This window comes from Netta rufina, assembly GCF_964035555.1.
Source record: "Netta rufina genome assembly, chromosome: 20".
Classification (NCBI taxonomy): Eukaryota; Metazoa; Chordata; class Aves; order Anseriformes; family Anatidae; genus Netta; species Netta rufina.
The window spans coordinates 773,906-793,039 of NC_140144.1; the positions used below are offsets into that span (position 1 = coordinate 773,906).

General features: G+C 48.4%; 1 protein-coding gene across 1 annotated transcript; it reads right to left on the reverse strand.

The window, feature by feature from the left end:
• Window positions 1-1,782: 1,782 nt before the first annotated feature.
• On the reverse strand, window positions 1,783-6,547 carry LOC311217053 (cilia- and flagella-associated protein 119-like; the record flags this gene model as incomplete). The annotated part of the gene is made up of 9 exons (XM_084298790.1): window positions 6,458-6,547; window positions 5,457-5,505; window positions 5,072-5,137; window positions 4,089-4,234; window positions 3,944-4,014; window positions 3,326-3,403; window positions 3,129-3,243; window positions 2,250-2,348; window positions 1,783-1,883 (listed from the first exon to the last, which is right to left on the reverse strand). The coding sequence occupies exons 3-9, from the start codon at window positions 5,113-5,115 to the stop codon at window positions 1,783-1,785; spliced, it is 654 nt and encodes a 217-aa protein (XP_084154916.1). The 5' UTR covers window positions 5,116-5,137; window positions 5,457-5,505; window positions 6,458-6,547.
• Between the last annotated feature and the right edge of the window lie 12,587 nt (window positions 6,548-19,134).

The window sequence follows — 19,134 nt, forward strand, 5'->3', positions numbered from 1 at the left end:
CGAGGGTGCTGAATAGTGTTGAAAAGTGCTCGGTAGGCTTGGGCAAGGCCCCAGCACATTGCAGTGATTTGTGACTCTGGAATGGCTAGGGCAACAGCATACTTTTTCCCAAACATTTTAACAGTTTATTGGGATTTTGCTCTTGTTCAGAGATGAAATTCCAGAATACTGAAGGTGTCCTCTATTCTAGGTGCTTGGCCATACTATCCCACACACCCTGTCACTCCTACCTGTTCAGCCTCAGGGCAAATGTCTGGGTGTTATACATTATACGTTTAAAAAATAAATAAAAAGAAAGAAAGAAAAATAAATCATTTTCTTGTACTGAGATCAGGACAGTTTAATAATTAAAAAAAAAAAAAAAAAAAAAGGAAAGGAAAGGAAAGGGAAGGAAAGGAAAGGAAAGGAAAGGAAAGGAAAGGAAAGGAAAGGAAAGGAAAGGAAAGGAAAGGAAAGGAAAGGAAAGGAAAGGAAAGGAAAGGAAAGGAAAGGAAAGGAAAGGAAAGGAAAGGAAAGGAAAGGAAAGGAAAGGAAAGGAAAGAAAAGAAAAGAAAAGAAAAGAAAAGAAAAGAAAAGAAAAGAAAAGAAAAGAAAAGAAAAGAAAAGAAAAGAAAAGAAAAAAGAAATATTAGCAAAATGAATACACAAAGCAAGTAAGTGATGCATGACACCATTGCTCACCAGTTAACTGATGCCAAGCCAGTCCCAGACCAACAGTAGCCTCCCTGGCCAACTCCCCCCACTTTCATTGTTCAGCATGACACAATATGGTGTGAAATATCCCTTTGGCTAGTTTGGGCCATCTGTCCTGTTTATCTCTGAAAGGCCTTTGACTCTGTGTAAGTACTGCTCAGCCATAATTAAAACGTGGTGTGCTATGAATATTTGCTATGAATATTATCCTGATCCTAAATCCAAAACACAGTACCATACCACCTACTATGAAGAAAATTAACTCTATCCCAGCTGAAACCTGGACAGGAAAGTTTGCATGTGAGGAGAAACCTTTCTTCCCAATGCGTTTCAGAGTTGAGACTGCCCACTCAATGCTCACTCTTCCCTTCAGTGGGAGAATTGTTGCTCTTTTTTTGTGCTTCACACAAAGGCCTTTGCAGTGAGCGGGATGGGTTTTCTAAGCACATTTTCTGAGTGTAGAAGAATCTCTTTGTCTTGAGACCTGAACCATGTCTTCCTGGGAGTGTCTTTGAGCTAGTGCTTCTAATGTCACTTCTCCCTGATTAGAAAATAGATAGGGCAGAAGCAGAGATGTGGCTTCTGTGGTCACCTGTGTCTGACTGCACAACAGCAGGCAAGTCTTGTGTGTGTGCTCGTGTACATGATATTTCTTGGGTGAAGAATAAATATAAGCATCTGTTAGCTTTCAGGTACCATTCAAACACAGCTGGAGCATCTGTCACAGCTACACTGTCTTTAGGAGTGAGCAGGCAAATACAGACTTCCAAAAGTGCTCATCACACTGTGGAAGCCTCTAGGCCTGAGTTTGTGTATAAGTGGGTGGTCCAGATGAACTGAATCGCAATGTTTCATCCCTGTAAATCCTGAGCAGGCAGAGCTCTGAAAACATGTTCAGAAACATGAACTAGCTTTTTTTTTTTTTTTTTTTAACTCATTAATATTCCTTGTCAAATCACAGCTGATTTGTGGTGACCTAAACCTTGCTTGTTTATAGGTTAGACCAAAATTCCAGAGCAAGTATTAGAGTGCAATTGACTGAGAGTAAGTGAGGTGGTGGCATTCTCTTAGCATGCAGTTACTAAAGGTCTAACTAGCCCATCTTGCTTCCAACTGGTGCAAGAGATTGCAATTCTGAAAATAAATTGCATTTGGTACTTGGACCAATGCCACCAGATTAACCACATCCACTGGGGCCACAAATAAATATTGTGAGAAAAAGGGGGTCTATATGCTTTGGGATGGGTGTGGAGCACTCCAAGGGAGGCGATATGAGAACCTAGTGACATGGGCTGACATCCCAAAGAATGTTGGGAACCCAGTAGATAGAGGAGTTCCCCCAAGGTGTCCCAGAGGGAGTCCTAAGGGAATCCTATGGGACATGGGGCAGGTTCCACAGACAACACAGAGATGCTGGCACAGTCCAAGGCCTTTATTTCCCTGGCAAGATCCCTGGGGTTTTCCAAGGTGCTTCTTGCTCCTGGGGGAGGTCTGGAGGGACCCAGAAGCATCCTCCTTGGTCATGCTTATCTCTGCAGGGGACAGGCAGGTCCCACGTTGATCATGACCACACAGGAGCCCTGCCTCCACTTCTTGGCTCCAACCTTGAGCTACCTGGACCAGCTCAGCCACTACTACCTCCTGTAATGAAGACCCTGAGGACACAGGTACACAGGTCATGGCCAGACATCAGAGACAGGGGAACAGGAGGCACAGGAAGACAGGGCTCAGGGCCTGACACCACGGAGACAGGGAACACACAAGGGGACATGGGGACAAGGAGGGGATATAAGTGAGCAGAGGTCAGAGACTAAAACTGGGGGTGCATGCAGGCAGGGCATAGAGAGTAACAGAGGTCAGGAATTAGGGCTTGGAACCAGTGACTGGGGAAGAGGAATCCAGGGAACACAGGGAGAGGGACAGGTTAAGGGCCTGAAAAAGGATATAGCAGGACTGTGAAAACAAGGGACATGTTCCACCAGGAACACAGCAGGACATTGAGAAGACAGGGCTCAGGATGAAGTTGCTACTGGACAGTGAAAGACATGGTGGAACCAGGGGAACAGGGGGACATGGAGCAAGGTATGGCCTGATCCTGTAGGTTCCCAGGGCCATCCATAGTCCTGGCATACCCTCCAGTCCTCTCCAAACACCTCATGATCCTAAGTGTCTCCCTTGATGCTACCAGATGCTGTTGTGCTTCACATGACCATCCTTATAACCCTAAGGTGCCATTCGACCCCTCCAGACCACTAGGTGCCCACAGGCACCTCCCATGACCCTCCACATGATCCTCCATCCGAGATCCTACAATGCACCCCAGATAGGAGGGTGCACCCACACTTACCCTATGGTCCCTTTCATTGCCCTATCTTGCTCCAGCCCCCTGAATTCCCAGCATTTTCCCCATAACCTCCCAGTTAGGAAGATTCCACCTTTGTTGGGATTCCCAGGGATCTCTCCTTCCTCCTGGAGGAGGGCAGTAGACACCTCTACCTCTTGGCCATGCTCAGGGCTCCCCACATAAACCAGAGTCAGGTCAAGGCAGGTCTGTGGGCAGGGACACAAGACATGGAGTGAGGTCAGGGCAGGTACTGCCCCCATTGCATACTTCCAACAGTGCCAAGCTCACCTGGGGTGTGAGGATGTAGCCATAGAGCCTGGCATGCCGAAGGACTGTTTCGAGGAGATGGGCTGCGATGTGGGCAACCTGGGTCAGCCCAAATACAGCTGCACTGACCGGAGGGCACTACAGTGATGGCACCATGGCAGAAGCAGGCAAAAGAAAGCCAGGGGCTGGGAAGTATGCATGGAGCGTACAAGGGGAGGAGAGAGGAGGAGAGAGAAGCATGCAACAAGCATGTTGGGAATCTGAGGGTTCAGAGCACAAGGAATGTGCAAATTCTGGTAAACCTGAAGGAAGCATGTGGGAGTGTGCAAGCTGCAAGTTCAGACAAGTACATGGGGAAAGCGCACCACTAAGCATGCCATGGGGACACCAGTGTGTGGAAAGCATGCTATGAGCACAGGGCCTCTCTAAGTGTGGAAGGAGTACATAAGGATCATGCAATAAGCATGGATAGAGTATGTAAGTGCCAATAACCATGTGGGGTGTATTTAGGTTGTTGTGTGGATGCTGAAAAGCATATGGAGAGTGCACAGGGAGTATTCAAGTCCTAACAAGTGTGCAAGAATGGGGCAAGGAATGTATGGGTGCCAATAAAGCTGTGAGGGGCATGTGAAGACTCACATGCACAGCATGGCGCAGCAGCAGCTCACTGAGGTAGGTGTAGCACTCCTCCACATCCAGTAAGGGTGTCTCTGGGATTGGGAGAGTCAGTGGTAAGACCTTTGCTGTGCTGTGTCCTCCCATCCTCTCCTAGCCCTGCACATACCTGTGCACATGATGATGGTTTGACGCACAATGCCCAACAGGGCTGAGAGTGGCCCTGGGGTCAGGTTTAGCTCCTGGCCCAGTTTCAGGGCCCCTTTGTAGGCATCCTGAATGACAGGGGGCCCTGGCAGAACGTCTGTCAGAACACTGTAGGAACAGGCACACCTCAGGGGGATATAAATGGGACATCCTAGGGGGACAGGGAGAGTTTGAGGGATATGAAAGGGACAACCTGGGAAGACATAGTAGGGAAAATAAAAGGGACCAGAATATCCTTCAGAAACACAATGTAGGCACTTGCAGGGAGAGGAACAGGGGCATACTGGGACACCTTGAGGGGACCTAAGGAGGAAGCCATGGTAATGGGGCATGGAAAAGACATGAACACCTAGAGGGCTGCTAGGGGGAACAAGGATACCAGTAGGAGACATGGGGACATCCTGGGAGGGGACATATGCACCCAGGACTGGATTCTAGGATGTCCTGGATGGGACAAGGACACTGGGGTCAATGAAGGGAAATGGGATACTGCAGGGATGATAGGGAGACTAAAGGAATCCGGAAGGGGTAGGAGGTGAATGGTGGTATACCAGTGGTATCCCTGGGAGTCCATGAGGTGAGGTCTCTGAGTGTCCTACTGGTCTCCAGGGTGTCCCAGGATTTTTTGGAGGTCCCCAGAGGCATTATTCAAGTGTCCCATTGGTGCCTAGAGTGTCCTATCTGTTGCCTAGGATGTTCTGGGTTTTTCCCAATCATGCCTGGAGCCCCCATAATGTCCCAGTATGTCACCAGAGTGTCTTCAGGGGTCTCAGATGCCTCAGAATTGTTCTACAGTGTCTCCAGGGTTCCCTGCTGGTGTCTTGGTATTTGAGTCCCCCAGGTGTTTTTCCCCTGGCATCCCCAGTGACCCAAGGTAGTCCAGAAGTGTTTCAGGGTGACTCAAGTGTCCAAGGCCTCTCCAAGCACCCCCATCCCCTCACTCACACATGCCGATCCTGCAGGGTTGGAGCTGCCTCAAGTCTCTCCATGGCCACCACATCCAGGTTTGTCCTGCAGGGATGTGGAGGGGGAAGGGAGTAATGATGACAAGAGACATGGGGACAGATGGGGACAGTGGGACTGGGGGGTGGGAAAGGGCAGGAGGGCAGAGGACAGATGGGGATAAGCAGACACAGCTAGGCCATTGAGAACTCACGGGCCCAGGTGTGCCTTCTCAGACTTCTGGGAGGAAGAAAAAGGGGCAGAAAGGAGAAAAGATATAGGCACAAATGTGGACAGTTGAGAATGGGAGACATGGGAATGGCTGGGGACAGTAGGGGAAAGCAGATCCACTACGAATATTTCAGAACAGGCTTGAGGCCATACTCACCACACACAGATCTTGGTTTCAAGCCACGTGGTCTGCAACAGGAGCAGGGCTGTAAGGACAGTCAGGAAGGTGGGTGCCCCCAGCCCTACCCCTTGCAGGGCCAGCACCATCCCCAACCAGGAACAGGGATAATACATCTCCAGTTCTACTGTCAGGGCCATTGCTGTCACAGTCCCAGGAAAAGCTGCAGCCCCAAACTCCCCAGGGTGCTTCCAAACCACCAGCAGGGTCACAGCTGTCCTTGCACTGGGGCTGAGGTGTTCCCACACAGTTTCAGCAGGACTAACTCTGTCCCCAGCCCTGAGGAGATGGAAAGGGTGCCCCAACTGCTGGTGGGACCTCAACGTCCTGTCCTTTGTGTCGCTGTGAAAGCTGATGACACTATTGCTCCAAACATTGATGACACTATTGCTCCAAAGTTCTGGTGGCACAGGCAGCAGTGACTTCATCAGTGGCAAAAACGTTGTTGTTAGTGATGACTTTGACCTAGTTTCTGATACTATCTCTGATATTTTTTGGTATAATGTCACTTACACCCTTAACATCACTGTTGCCTGCGTTAAGGCCCTGAAATCAGAAAACACTGAACGACCAGCAAAGCATCATTCTGTCACAGTTGTTTGCAATGTGACTTACATGTAATGAGCATGATGGCAAAAACAGTGGTGATGTCACCGTTGCTACTATACTATGGGCACTGATTCCTTCACTACTATAGCATAAATCCTGATAATTAGTACTAATTAGCAATTAGCACTCACTGTGTCACTGATCACAATGTGGCTATTTGGGGCAGGTCTAGTGATGTCACCAGTGCTCATAAGGAAATACACACCAATGATGTCATAAAACCTGTGAAGCCTGCTACTACTCACAAATCATGAGAAGTCACAGTCCCAGGATATCACCACGGGCTTTAACCTAGGCCTGACCACGGCCACGGTGCCTGCCTTTGCCTCCACCATCATCCCCACCCAGTGCTGCCCCTCGCGCTCCCCCACCTTCCGGAGCCCTGACGGGGAGCCCACGGATGCCGCTCGCCCAGGCCGCTGCCGCACGAGCTCAACGGTGGGCAGCCACTAGGAAGAGGCTTACTGCAAGGTGTGGAAAGCAGCAGCCAATCAGAAAGGCTCTCACTGCTCTCCTGCTGAGGAAAGGAGGAAGGGTACCGGCCAATCCTCAGCACCCTCATTCTGTGGTGGCAGGGATTCTCACCAATCACAGTGTAGCTTCTTGCCTTGCCCTCTCTGTGCTGCTCCCGACCAGAGCACGCGGTGGTGGTGCCTCTGCCCCTGATGCTGGACGCCGGGCGGCTGGGGGCAGCAAGGCGGATGGTGGCGTGATTGGGGGGTGCGGCATGCGCCCAGGGCTGTCTTGCGGCTGTGTGGGGGGGCAGCAACTGGTGAAAATTCTGTGGTCTGCTGAGCAGCAAGTCTTGGCTGCTGGGACAGTTCCCTCAGAAAATTCTGCTCCCATAGTCTGGGTGGTGAGCAAAGATGCATCCCACGGGAGCAGGGAAGGACCCATCCTGTCTAGGTCTCTCTAAAGAGCCTTCCTGCCCTCTGGTAGATCGATGCTACCCCCCAACTTCATGTCATCTGCAGACTTACTGAGGGTGCACTCTGTAACAAGGTTGGAACCAAAACCACTCAGAATAATCTTTATCAGAGCTAAATTTATTAAGCAAGCATTCAAGCAGGCAAAACAGCGCTGGGTGGCCGGGGAGTCTCCGCTCCACCAACAGCGTGCACCTCACCCCCGCCAGAGTCCCCGTTTTATAGCTTGGTTGTTCCAGGTGTATGTGGCATACCCTGGTATGTCCTGCGGTTGCGCGTACTGTTGCTAGGGGGTCATCTCGGACCTCCTGGTGGTCGTGAGGATGAAGGCCTTAGTCTTCCTCTGTGTTGGGGGTTGTGATCTTGCTGAGCAAGCACTATACATGTTCTATACATGTTCTTATTAGGATAGTCAGCTGGAAACTTTCCAGCTATATAGGATTGTCACAGCCCCCACAAGCTTCCCCAAGATTTATTACAGGTTCTTATCAGGATGGTCAGCTGGAAACTTTCCAGCTGTACGGGGTTGTCACAGCCCCCACAAGCTTTCCCACCAGTTTGATTAACAAACTTATTATACAATATTTATTACACACTCAATTCCCTCATTCAAATCAGCAATAAAGATATTAAAAAAGATGGGCCCCAACAGAGACCCTTGGGGAACACCAGTCATGACCAGTTGCCGGCTGTATTTCACTCTATTCACCACTCTCTTGGCCAAGCCATCCAGCCAGGTTTTAACCCAGCAAAGAGTGTACCTGTCCAAGACATGGGCTTCCAGCTTCTCCAGAAGAATACCCTGGGAGACCATGTGAAAGACCTTGCTGAAGTCTAGGTAGACTATGTCAACACGCTTTCCCTCATCCACCAGGCAGGTTATCTGGTCATAGAAGGAGATGAGGTTGGTCAGACAGGACTTGCCTTTCATGAACCCAAGCTGGCTGGGCCTGATCACCTGGTTGTCCTGCATACATTGCCTGATTGCATTCACGATGACCTGTTCATCACCTTTCCTGACACCAAGTTCAGGCTGACAGTACTGTAGTTCCCAGGGTCCTCCTTACAACCCTTCTTTTAGATGGGTGTCACATTAGCAAGTCTCCAGTGGGACTTCTCCAGTTGACCATGACCATTGAAAGATGATGGAAAGTGGCCCAGCAATCACATCTGCCAGCTCCCTCAGCACCCTCAGGTGTATCCTGTCTGGCCCCCTGGACTTGTGACAGTCCTTGTGGAGTAGCAGGTCTCTAAATGTTTCCACCTGGATTGTGGGGTGTTTATTCTACTACCCATCCCAGACTTCCAGGCTGGGAGGCTGAGTACCCGAGGATAAGTGGTCTGACTATTAAAGACAGATGCGAAGAAGTCATTAAGAACCTTGGCCTTTTCCTTATGCTCAGTAGTCATGTTCCCCTCTATGTCCAGTAAAGGACAGAGATTCTCCTTGGCCCTCTTCTTATCATAAATACATTTGTGAAACCTTTTTTTTTTTTATCCTTAACCATAGTGGCCAGGTTGAGTTTGTACTGGGCCTTTCTGATTTTCTCTCTGCATATTCTGGTGACGTCCTTGTATTCTTCCTGAGTTGCCTATTCCTTCTTCCACTGGACATAAACTCTATTTTTTCCCCAGAGACTCAGCAAATGTTCCCTGTTCAGCCATGCTGGTCTTCCCTGCCGGCTAATCTTATGGCACACACAGACAGTCTGCTCCTGTACCTTGAAGACTTCCTTCTTGAGGAGCATCCATCCTTCCTGGACCTCTTTGCCCTTCTGGACTGACTCCCACGTGACCCTCCCTGCTAGTGTCCTGAATTGTTCAAAGTCTGCCCTCTGGAAGTACAACGTAGCAGTTTCGCTGACTCCCCAAGAATAAAGAACTCTACCATGTCATGGTCACTCTGCCCAAAACAACTCCCTACCACCACATCTCCCACCAGTCCTTCTCTGTTTGTGAACAGCAGGTCTGGCAGGGCACCCCCTCTTGTATACTCACTCACCAGCTGAATCAGGAAGCTGTCTTCTACACAGTCCAGGAAAAATGGAGCCTTGAGGGACCCCACTAGTGACCATCCGCCAGTCAGATTTGGCCCCATTAACCACAACTCTTTGAGCCGTGCCCATCAGCCAATTGCTCACCCATCGTATGATGTTTTTGTTAAGTTGCATGCTAGACATTTTGTCCAGTAGGATCCTATGGGAAACCATGCCAAAAACATTGCTGAAGTCCAAAAAGATCACATCAGCTGGTTTCCCTTTCCTTCATAAAAGGAAAGCAAATTTGTTAGGCAGGACCTAGCCCTCATGAACCCATGTTGGTTGGGACCAATGACTGCATTGTCGCCTGGGTGTGCCTCAATAACTTCAAGAATCATCTTCTCCATAATTTTACCAGGCACTGACATGAGACTGACAGGCCTGTAATTGCTAGGGTCTTCTTTCTTACCCTTCTTAAAATATGGCACAACATTTGCCAGCTTCTAGTCTACTGGGACCTCTCCAGATTCCCAAGATCATTGAAAAATAATTGAGAGAGGTCCCACAATGACATCAGCCAGCTCTTTAAGCACCCTGGGATGGATCCCATCTGGACCCATGGGCTTGTATGGATCCAGGTGGAGCAGCAAATCCTGCACACATTCAGGGTTGGTTGCGAGTTTGTCATTCCCACCATCATGGTCCTCCCGCTCAGGGCACCCAGGGTCCCAAAGCCCATCAGCAGCATTGAAGACAGAGGTGAAGAAGGCATTAAACTTCTCTGCTTTGCCTATGTCATTGTCGGTGAGGAGATCTTCCCCGTCAAGTAGCAGACCTAAGTTTTCTTTGTTTCTCCTTTTTCTGTTAACATACCTAAAAAAACTTTTTTATTGTCTCTCACAGACTTGGCCAGCTTCAACTCTTGTTGGGCTTTGGCCCCACAAATTTTCTCCCTACAAACATGAACAGCATATTCCTTCCTCATCGCCTGACCCTCCTTCCAGCAGCTGTACACTTTCTTTTTCTGTCTAAGCTCCAGTAGATGCCTGGTCAGCCAGGCCGGCCTTCTGCCCCGCCTGCCTGCCTTCCAATATTTTGGAATCGCCTGATCTTGTGCTTTTAGGAGGCAGTGCTTTAAGATTGACCAGCACTGATGGACGCCAATGACTTCAAAAGCAGCTTCCCAGGGGACCTTGCTGACTAGTTGCCTGAACAGCCTAGTCTGCTTTCCCCATATCCAGGGCTGAAGTTTTGGTGGCAGTTTTCTTTCTGTCACCATAAATTCTAAACTCAACCACTTCATGGTCACTATGACCAAGATGGCCGCCAGTTGCCACATCTCCCACAAGACCCTCTCTGCTTTCCAGCAACAGATCAAGGAGGGCACCTTTCCTAGTTGGCCTTAGCACCTGCACCAAGAAGTTATCATCTATGTGCTTTATGAACATCCTGGCCTTGCTCGTGTCGGCCATGTGGTGATCTCAGTTGACGTCTGGCAAGTTGAAATCTCCCATAAGGACAAGGGGAGTTGATCTCGAGGCATCTCTTAGTTCTGCAAATAATTCATCAGTGTTGTCGTCCTGGCTGGGAGGTCTGTAATAGATTCCCACAACAAAATCCCCTTTATTTGTTCATCCCTTAATCCTTACCCAGAGGCTCTCAACTTTGCCATCCCCAACTTGAAGTTCCATGCAGTCTAGCCCATGCTTCACATACATCGCCACCCTGCCACCTCACCTACCCTGCCTGTCCCTCCTGAAGAGCCTGTAACCGTCTATTGCAGCACACCAGCCACAGGACTCAGCACACCAGGTTTTGCTTATGCCGATGATGTCGCAGCTGTGGGACTGGGCCAAGACTTCTAGCTCCTCCATTTTATTCCTCATATGTGGAATAAAGACCCACCGAGTTCAGCGCGGGGAAGCAAGTGATCAACTTAATATGAGTGGTAATACAAGCTTCAACTTTATTGTGCAGATATCCGTATATTTATACACACAGCGATAATTATGCCTAGTGGTCACTATTCTATTGGCTAAGCCTAGAAGTGTTGCAAAAAATACTGTTTCTCCTACTTGCGGTTACAGCGCATAAGCTACTTCCTTATCTTCCCAGGCCTCAGATCCACCTGTTTATCTCTCTCTCAAGGACAGATTGCTCCTTGCATATTTCACAAGAATGCTTCTCATCCGGCCTACTCCATGGCTATAAACTCTGTATTTTCTTTGCCTTGCTTGTACAATTCCTCTAGGGACCCGTTCCCTTGCTCTTTGAGCCATTCTTCAACACTCATACTGCGTGCATTTGTGTAGAAGCACTTCAAATGCGCTTCCCTATACACAGAACCTTGTGGAGCCGACTGAAGGACCTCTCTGGTACACAGTCCCTCTGATTCTAGCGCACCATCCCTTAGCTCATCACCGGCATGCCTGGTTTTATCTCCTTCCCCCTTCAACTCTAGTTTAAAGCCCTATCTATCAGCCCTGCCAACTCCTGAGCCAAAATCCTTACCCCTCTCTGAGAGGTGCATCCCATCTGGTGACAGCAGGCCTGGCGTCACATAGACCTTCCCATGATCGAAAAACTCAAAGGTCTGTCGGTTGCACCAGTCCTGAAGCCACATGTCAATGTGGTGAGCCTGCTTGTCAACATCAATCCCCCCGTTGGAAGGACAGAGGAAAACAACCTGTGCCCCTGATCCTTTAAGTAGTCACCCCAAAGCCCTAAAGTCCCTTTTGATCGCTCTCAGACTTCTCATTGCCACCTCGTCATTACCAGCCTGAAAGACCAGTAGCGGGTAGTAGTCGGTGGGCCGTACCAGGTGCTTGACTTTCTTAGCTAAGTCTCTCACCCGAGCCCCGGGGAGACAACAGACTTCACTGTCGGTTGGGTCCGGTCGGCATATCAGGCCCTCTGTCCCTTTCAAAAGGGAGTCCTCCATGACAATAACCCTTCTGTCTTTCTTGACAGATGATGTAGCAATGTGGGGGGTAGGTTGCCTTGCCTTAGGCACCCTCTCCAACTGGGACGGGCTTTCGTCTACTTCATTGTTCTGACTATGGCTGACTAGAGCCTTGTACCTGTTACATAAGGGTAGATGGGAAGGTGAGGTGGGCAGGGACAGGGCCCTCCTACCACCCGAACAGGAACCTGCCTCCATTCCCTTCCCACCATGGCCTAGGTCCACTTTTACTGCCTGGTGGGATGAGGGGACTTTTGTCTTCTGCACAGCAGGAGGCACCTGTGCTGCAGCAGGCTCATGTGAGATGGGGAAGATGTTAAAAAAAAACCTATCTGAATTAGTATCTAGCTACATTACATATACGGTAAAATATCTTAAGTATTGGGGATGTGGATGAGAACCTAAAAATATCCTAATTATAGGGATGTAGATGAGAAGCAGATGTAAAAAGAAGATATCATTCAAGGCTAATGGATGAGGGAAGAATGAACATCTTGTTAAGAAAGAATGAACAACTTGTTGGCAGGAAACAAGGCAAAGATAAGAAAAAAAGCCTAAATTGTCCAACACAAGGTCAAAGTCCACAAAGGTAAAGAGAGTTTAATCTCCTCTTCCTCGTTGCCTTCATCCTGAAAGACCCCTGCCCATGACCACCAGGCTACATTGCGCAGGTGCAACCGGAAGGGCGGGGAGTATGGAAATGAGTACTTGGAAGAGGTCCCCCTTTTGGGGGAAATTAATTAATATGTATTAGAGCTCATGTAATATGTAACAGTATTCGTGTACAAAATTGCGAGAGACGACCGGGCAGGTGCACACTTTTTGAGGGAAGCTATTCCCGGTGCACCCGGTGCACTGCAATAAAGTATACCTACTTTACAACCCTATGGTTGAAGAGTCTTTTCCGTGCGTCACATGAGTCTGTCTCAGAGAAGGTAGCATACACCTTCACCAGTCAATTTCCCTCTCTGACTCCCTGATGCTCGGGAGCCTGCTCACCTCCTCCCAAAGCTCCGCTACCTGTTTGAGCAGCTCTTCAACCTGGGCACACCTCCCACAGGCATACCCCGCACTGCTGCTGTCGGATACGGACAGAAGACTCGGGCACACCCTGCAGCCCAAGACCTGAACGGCAGTGTGTTTCCCTGAGCCCTCCATCTGAGTAGCCACATCGGTGACTGCAGCTGGAGAGGCCGCAAGAGATGCGGAGGCCATGGTTTTCTGCCGGGTTTCTCACAAGCAGGCTACCAGTATCAGTACCGAAGGGAAAGACTGCTGCAAGAGAGCGGCAAAGGGCCCTACCTGCTCACCCTGCCTGCGCAAACTGCCACACTAACTGCCGCGCCACTCCCTTCTGATGCACCACGCCCTTTTTGCCCGCCCTGTTCGCCGCGCTCCTGGTTGCTCACGCTCCCTAGGGGCTGCTTTTGAACAGCCAGGGAGGGGGTGCTGCTGGCTCCGCCTAGGCCTCGCCAGCCTCCCTTGCAAGGGCTGCCAGGTCCTGGCGGCCCCCTCGGATGCTTCGAGTGGCCTCAGTGCCAAAAAAAAAAAAAAGCCCTGCCTGTCTCAATCCCCTGCTCCACTGCAGAACGTGTGTGCCCCGGAGCCGATCGCCTCAGCACTGCATTCCCTGACAAAGAGTCCCTCCCCAGCTTTCCTGTAGGCCCTGTTTAGGCACTGGAAGGCTGCTATAAGGTCTCCGTAAGGTCTTCTTTTCTCCAGGTTGAACAACCCCAACTCCCTCAGCCTGTCTTCGTAGGAATCATGAAATGGCCTGGGTTGGAAGGGACATCAAAGATCATCTGGTTCCAAGCCCCCTGCCATAGGCAGGGATGCCACCCACTACATCAGGTTGCTCAGGGCATCATCTGACCTGGTTTTGAACACCTCCAGAGATATGGCATCCACAACTTCTCTTGGCAACCTGTTCCAGTGCCTCACCACCCTCTGAGTGAAAAATTTCTTTCTAACCTCTAATCTAAATCTCCCCTATTTTAGTTTAAAACCATTCCACCTTGTTCTGCCATTATCTGATTGAGTAACAAGTTGCTCTCCATCTTTTTTTAAGTACCCTTTAAGTACTGAAAGGCCACAAATGAGGTCCCTCCAGAGCCTTCTCTTCTGTAGACTGAACAGCCCCAGCTTTCTCAGTCTGTCTTTGTAGGAGAGATGCTCCAGCCCCTTGATCATCTTTGTGGCTCCAGACCTGGATGCAGTACTCTAAGTGGGGCCTCACAAGGGCAGAGTGGGACAATCACCTCCCTTGACCTTCTGGCCACTCATCTTTTGAGGCAGCCCAGGATGCAGTTGGCCTTCTGGGCTGCAAGCGTGTGCTGATGGCTCAAGTCAAGCTTTCAGTCCTCCAGGACCACCATGTCCTTCTCTGCAGGGCTGCTCTCATTGAGTTCTTCAGCCAGTCTATACTCATGTATGGGATTGCCCCGACCCGGGTGCAGCACCCTGCACTTGCACTTGTTGAACCTCATGAGGTTCACAAGGGCCCATTTCTTTAGCTTGTCCAGATCACTTTGGATGGCATCCCTTCCTTCTATTGTACCAATGATACAATAGGTATCAATGATACCTATGTATCAACAAAAGGAAGAGGTGCTCCAGCCCCTTGATCTTTTTCATGGCCCTTCTCTGGACTTGTTATAATACTTCCATGTCCTTCCTGTTCTGGGGGCCCCAGAGCTGAACACAGTGCTCCAGGAGTCTCACAAGACCAGAGTAGGGGGGGGGGAATCCCCTCCCTCACCCTGCTGACCATGCTTCTTTTGATATGGTTGGCTTTCTGGGCTGCAAGTGCACATTGCTGGCTCATGTTGAGCTTCTCATCCACCAGCACTCCCCAGGTCCTTCTCCTCAGTGGTGCTCTTAATCCAGCCAAGCCTGTATTTCGTTTGGGATTGCCCTGGCCCACATGCAGGACCTTGCACTTGGTGTTGTTGAAATTCATGAGGTTCGCACAGACTCATGTCTCAAGCCTGTCCAGGTCCCTCTGGATGACATCCGTTCCCTCCAGAATGTCAACCACACCACACAGCTTGGTGTCATCAGCAAACTTGCAGAGGGTGCCCTCGATTTCACTGTCCATGTCACCAACAAAGATGTTAAACAGCACCAATGCTAGTACTGATCCCTAAGGAACATGACTCATAACCTTGTTCCACTTGGATATTGAACCATTGACCCCAACTCTTGAAGTGCAACCATCTAGCTAATACCTTACCCATCAAGTGGTCCATCCATCAAATCCATGGTTTTTCAACTTGGAGACAAAGATATCAAGTGGGACAGCATGAAATACTTTGCACAAGTCCAAACAGACAACACCAGTAGCTCTTCCCTTATCCACCAACTCTGTAACCCCATCATAGAAGGCCAACAGATGTGTCAGGCATGATTTGCTCTTAGTGAAGCCATGTTGGCTGCCAGCAATCACCTGATTTTCCATGTTCCTTATCATAGTTTCCAGAAGGATCTGCTCCATGACCTTGCCTGGCATAGAGGTGAGACTGACTGGCCTGTAGTTCCCCAGGTCTTCCTTTTTCCATTTTTAAAAATGGGGGTTATGTTTCCTCTTTTTCAATCGGTGTGATCTTCACCAGACTGCCACAAGTTCTCAAATATGATGGGTAATGACTTAGCAACTACATTTGCCAGTTCCCTCAGGACCCGTGGATATGTCTTATCAGATTCCATGGACTTGTGCACCTTTAGGTTCCTTAGCTGGTCTTGAACCTGATCTACTCCTACAGTGGGTGGTTCTTCATTCTCCCAGTCCCTGCCTTTGCCTTCTGGGGCCTGGTCTGTGTAGCTAGAATAAAAAATGTTAACCTCAGCCTTCTCCATATCCCTGGTGACCTCCGTTTCCTTCCAGAGAGGGCCCACAGTTTCTCTAGTCTTCCTTTTATCCTTGATGTACCTATAGAAGGCATTCTTCTTGCCCTTGATGTCCCTGGCCAAATCTAATTCTAAAAGGGATTTGGCTTTCCTAATCTGATCCCTGGCTGATCAGATAATTTCTCTGTATTCCTACCAAACTACCTGTCCTTGCTTCTTTTCTCTGTATGCCTCCTTTTTTCTGTTTGAATTTGGCCAGGACCACCATGTTCATCCATGCAGACTTCCTGGTGTCTTTGTCTTTTTAAGGGTCTGACTTTTTAAGGGTCTTTAGAGTTTCATCTTTCTCTGGAAGCCTAGAGGTGGGAGAGTAAGCTAACACCCAGGAGTACTGATTTCAGTTATAGCACAGCTTTTCACAGAATCACCTAGGTTGGAGGAGACCTCCAAGATCACCAAGTCCAACCTCTGACCTAACACTAATAAGTCCTCCACTAAACCATATCACTAAGCTCTACATCTAAACGTCTTTTAAAGACTGAGGAAGTGGCCATGAGATAAATATGGTTGGGAATCTCTTCAGTAATGTATCAGAAATTCTAAAGACCACAGAAATAGAAATATGGAATAAAAAAAAAAAATCCAATAAAGCACTGGCATAATGTGTCTATTATTGTGTCTGTGAATTGTTGTGAATAGGAAATATTCACAAAGCTTCAAAGCTTCGCATTGATCTATGAGACTTTAACAACAACAGTCATTCTGCCAAGTAGGAATTTGTTCAAAATTTTAGCAAAACCTGAAAAATACAAAATGATCCTTGGAAACTTCAGCAGTGGCAATGCATGTAAGGAGAATTCAGGGGAAGACCTGGAGTTACCAGCAGAGCTAGGAAGATCTGCAGAGACAAAGAAATGTTGTATTGTGGCAAGACGTAATATATTTTTCATAAATTATCTTGTCTCTTCTGCCCTGTGGGGATCTGTGCAGGCTCTTTTAAGGGTTGGCAGTGCCAGGGATGCTCAGAGCACAGGCAATAGGACGTCCAGCACAATCACAGAGCCCCATGAAACACCACCACAGAACATCAATGCTCCTGGGGATTCAAGTTCTCCTCAGACCAATGTCACTAATCTTAAAGACTAATAAGGTATAGCATAGTTCAATAACACTCCCTAGAGATTTCTGAAGACAAAGCTCTCACTCCATCGGGTATCCAGAATCAGTCGAATCAACAAAACTTCATGTTTATAAAGGCAAGCCTTGATTCTGCAACATGCTGAAGAGGGATCAGGAGATGCAATTTATTGGACATTAATAATTGATAGTTGTTTTCATGTCAGGGTTTTCTAACACTTGAACACTATCACAAGCAGGTAACAGCAGCAAGAGAAAGACAAGACACACCTAAATATCTTAGATTGCAGAGATGTTACTTCTAGGCCAATCTGTCTCCTCCACTCTAGCTCAGTGGGTCCTTGCTATCCTCGGCTGGAGGAGAGAAGTGTGAGGACAGGGACTTTTTGCCACCCCAGAGAAATGCACTCCTGGAAGGTCATAGGGAACATGCAGAATAGACAGGCCATGTTGTTTGGGATAGGCCTCTTGTAACATACAGAAGCTGAAATTGTTTTGACAAGGCTTGTTGGTTTTATCTACAAGGGAGTCGATCAAACACAAAAACATGCTGTTTTTCGAAAGATCTGTTTCCTAATAACTGCACTGTAACCTACAAAGATCCTTGGGGGTACAACCAATACCACAGCTCCAGCCTCAATAGATTTTACCACTGAAGAGCCCGTGACAGATTTAGAGATGGAGTGTACTAGCAGACAGGCATAGGATACTAATACTTTTACTGGCTGCCAGAGGTGAAATTCAGACTTCTGTAGCCTGGCAAGAAGGCTGTGGTTTGTCTGTGGGTTATAGGACTTTTTTTCAGTGACACAGCTCACTGTCATCAGAGCTGGATTTTAGCTGAGCTTTTGATAGCAGTTCACCACCACCCCATGCAGGACAATGGCCTACCACCAGCAGCATTCAGACCTTGCTCTTTACATCTGTCTCAGGCCATATGAAAAGAAAAAAAATCACATCCTACAAGATTCATTTGTGCTGAAACAAGTAAAGCTAAAGCAAAGTAAATGTTTGATTAAAATCTTACAGCCTTCTAAGTAGTCGCTCAGGTATCCTACCCTCAAGGCCACCGTGGACATCAGACCAGCGAACACAACACTGGACTGAGAAGCCCATTAACACTGAATCTCAACCTTTCCCTTCCACTCTCAGCTGAACAGTATTGCTCTAGATGATACTATTAAATCTGTCTGAACAGATTTATAATAGAGAAGCTTATTCTAACTTGAAGCCTTATTAGGATTTCAAAGGTACAGGGAGGGCATTTAAGGACAAACCCTTGGCAGCAGTTCTGTGTGTAGATGGCTGTTGTATCAGCAGCGCCACATCCAAAAGGGTAAGCACTGTATGACTGCCCATTACCAATCTGGGGACACTTTCTGAAGAACCAAAGTGTCTGCTGGTGCATCCTGAAGGGGAGAGAGCCCAATACCAACCTTGTACTGAGCCTCCCCACATCTTGATCCAGCCCTGCAGGAACCTGGGAAAGTCTGTCCTTGAGCTCTTCTGAAAATCTGGTTCTTATTCTTTGTATCAAATGACCCAGCATGCTTTTATGGCTTGTGTTTTGTAATGTCTGGAGGGACCCAGAAAACCTGGACGGGGCCAACACTTTTGCCCGACAGACAGATATTGGTGCCTGTCATGGGAATTAGTTTCTTACTCTAAGCTCTGCAGCTGCTCAGCTCTGCAAAGACACTGGAGGCAAGTCAGGAGATTGAGAAAAGACCTTCTCTGGAGATGGAGGAAGTAAATATTTTTACACAGTGGTCATTTTAAAAAATATATAATAACATGTCATTTGAGGCCTGCAGTTTGTTTGCAGCTATCAACTCCAGTTGTGTGACATATGGTGGTCCAACAATAAACAAATTGGTAGAAAACTTACCTTGCCATTTACCTCTTGCCATCCTTGCCCACCTGGCTTGCATACCCTCATCAGATGCCCTTGCAGTAAGAGCTCTCCACCCTTGCCCCTTTTCTCAGCACATACCTCATCCATAGAGAGAGTTGTGCCAGAGCAACTGGTCTTATACTTGAGCAACTGGTCCTCTGTACTTGAGAAAAATAATATCAGCAAAGAAAAAGGGCTCAGGAATTACCTTTCTGGTCTTCAAGGTTCATCAGAACAGAGAGGGTAGAGAGCAGCCTCTGCCTATCCTCATGACTTTGTCTGTCTTCCCTGCTCATAGTGATGA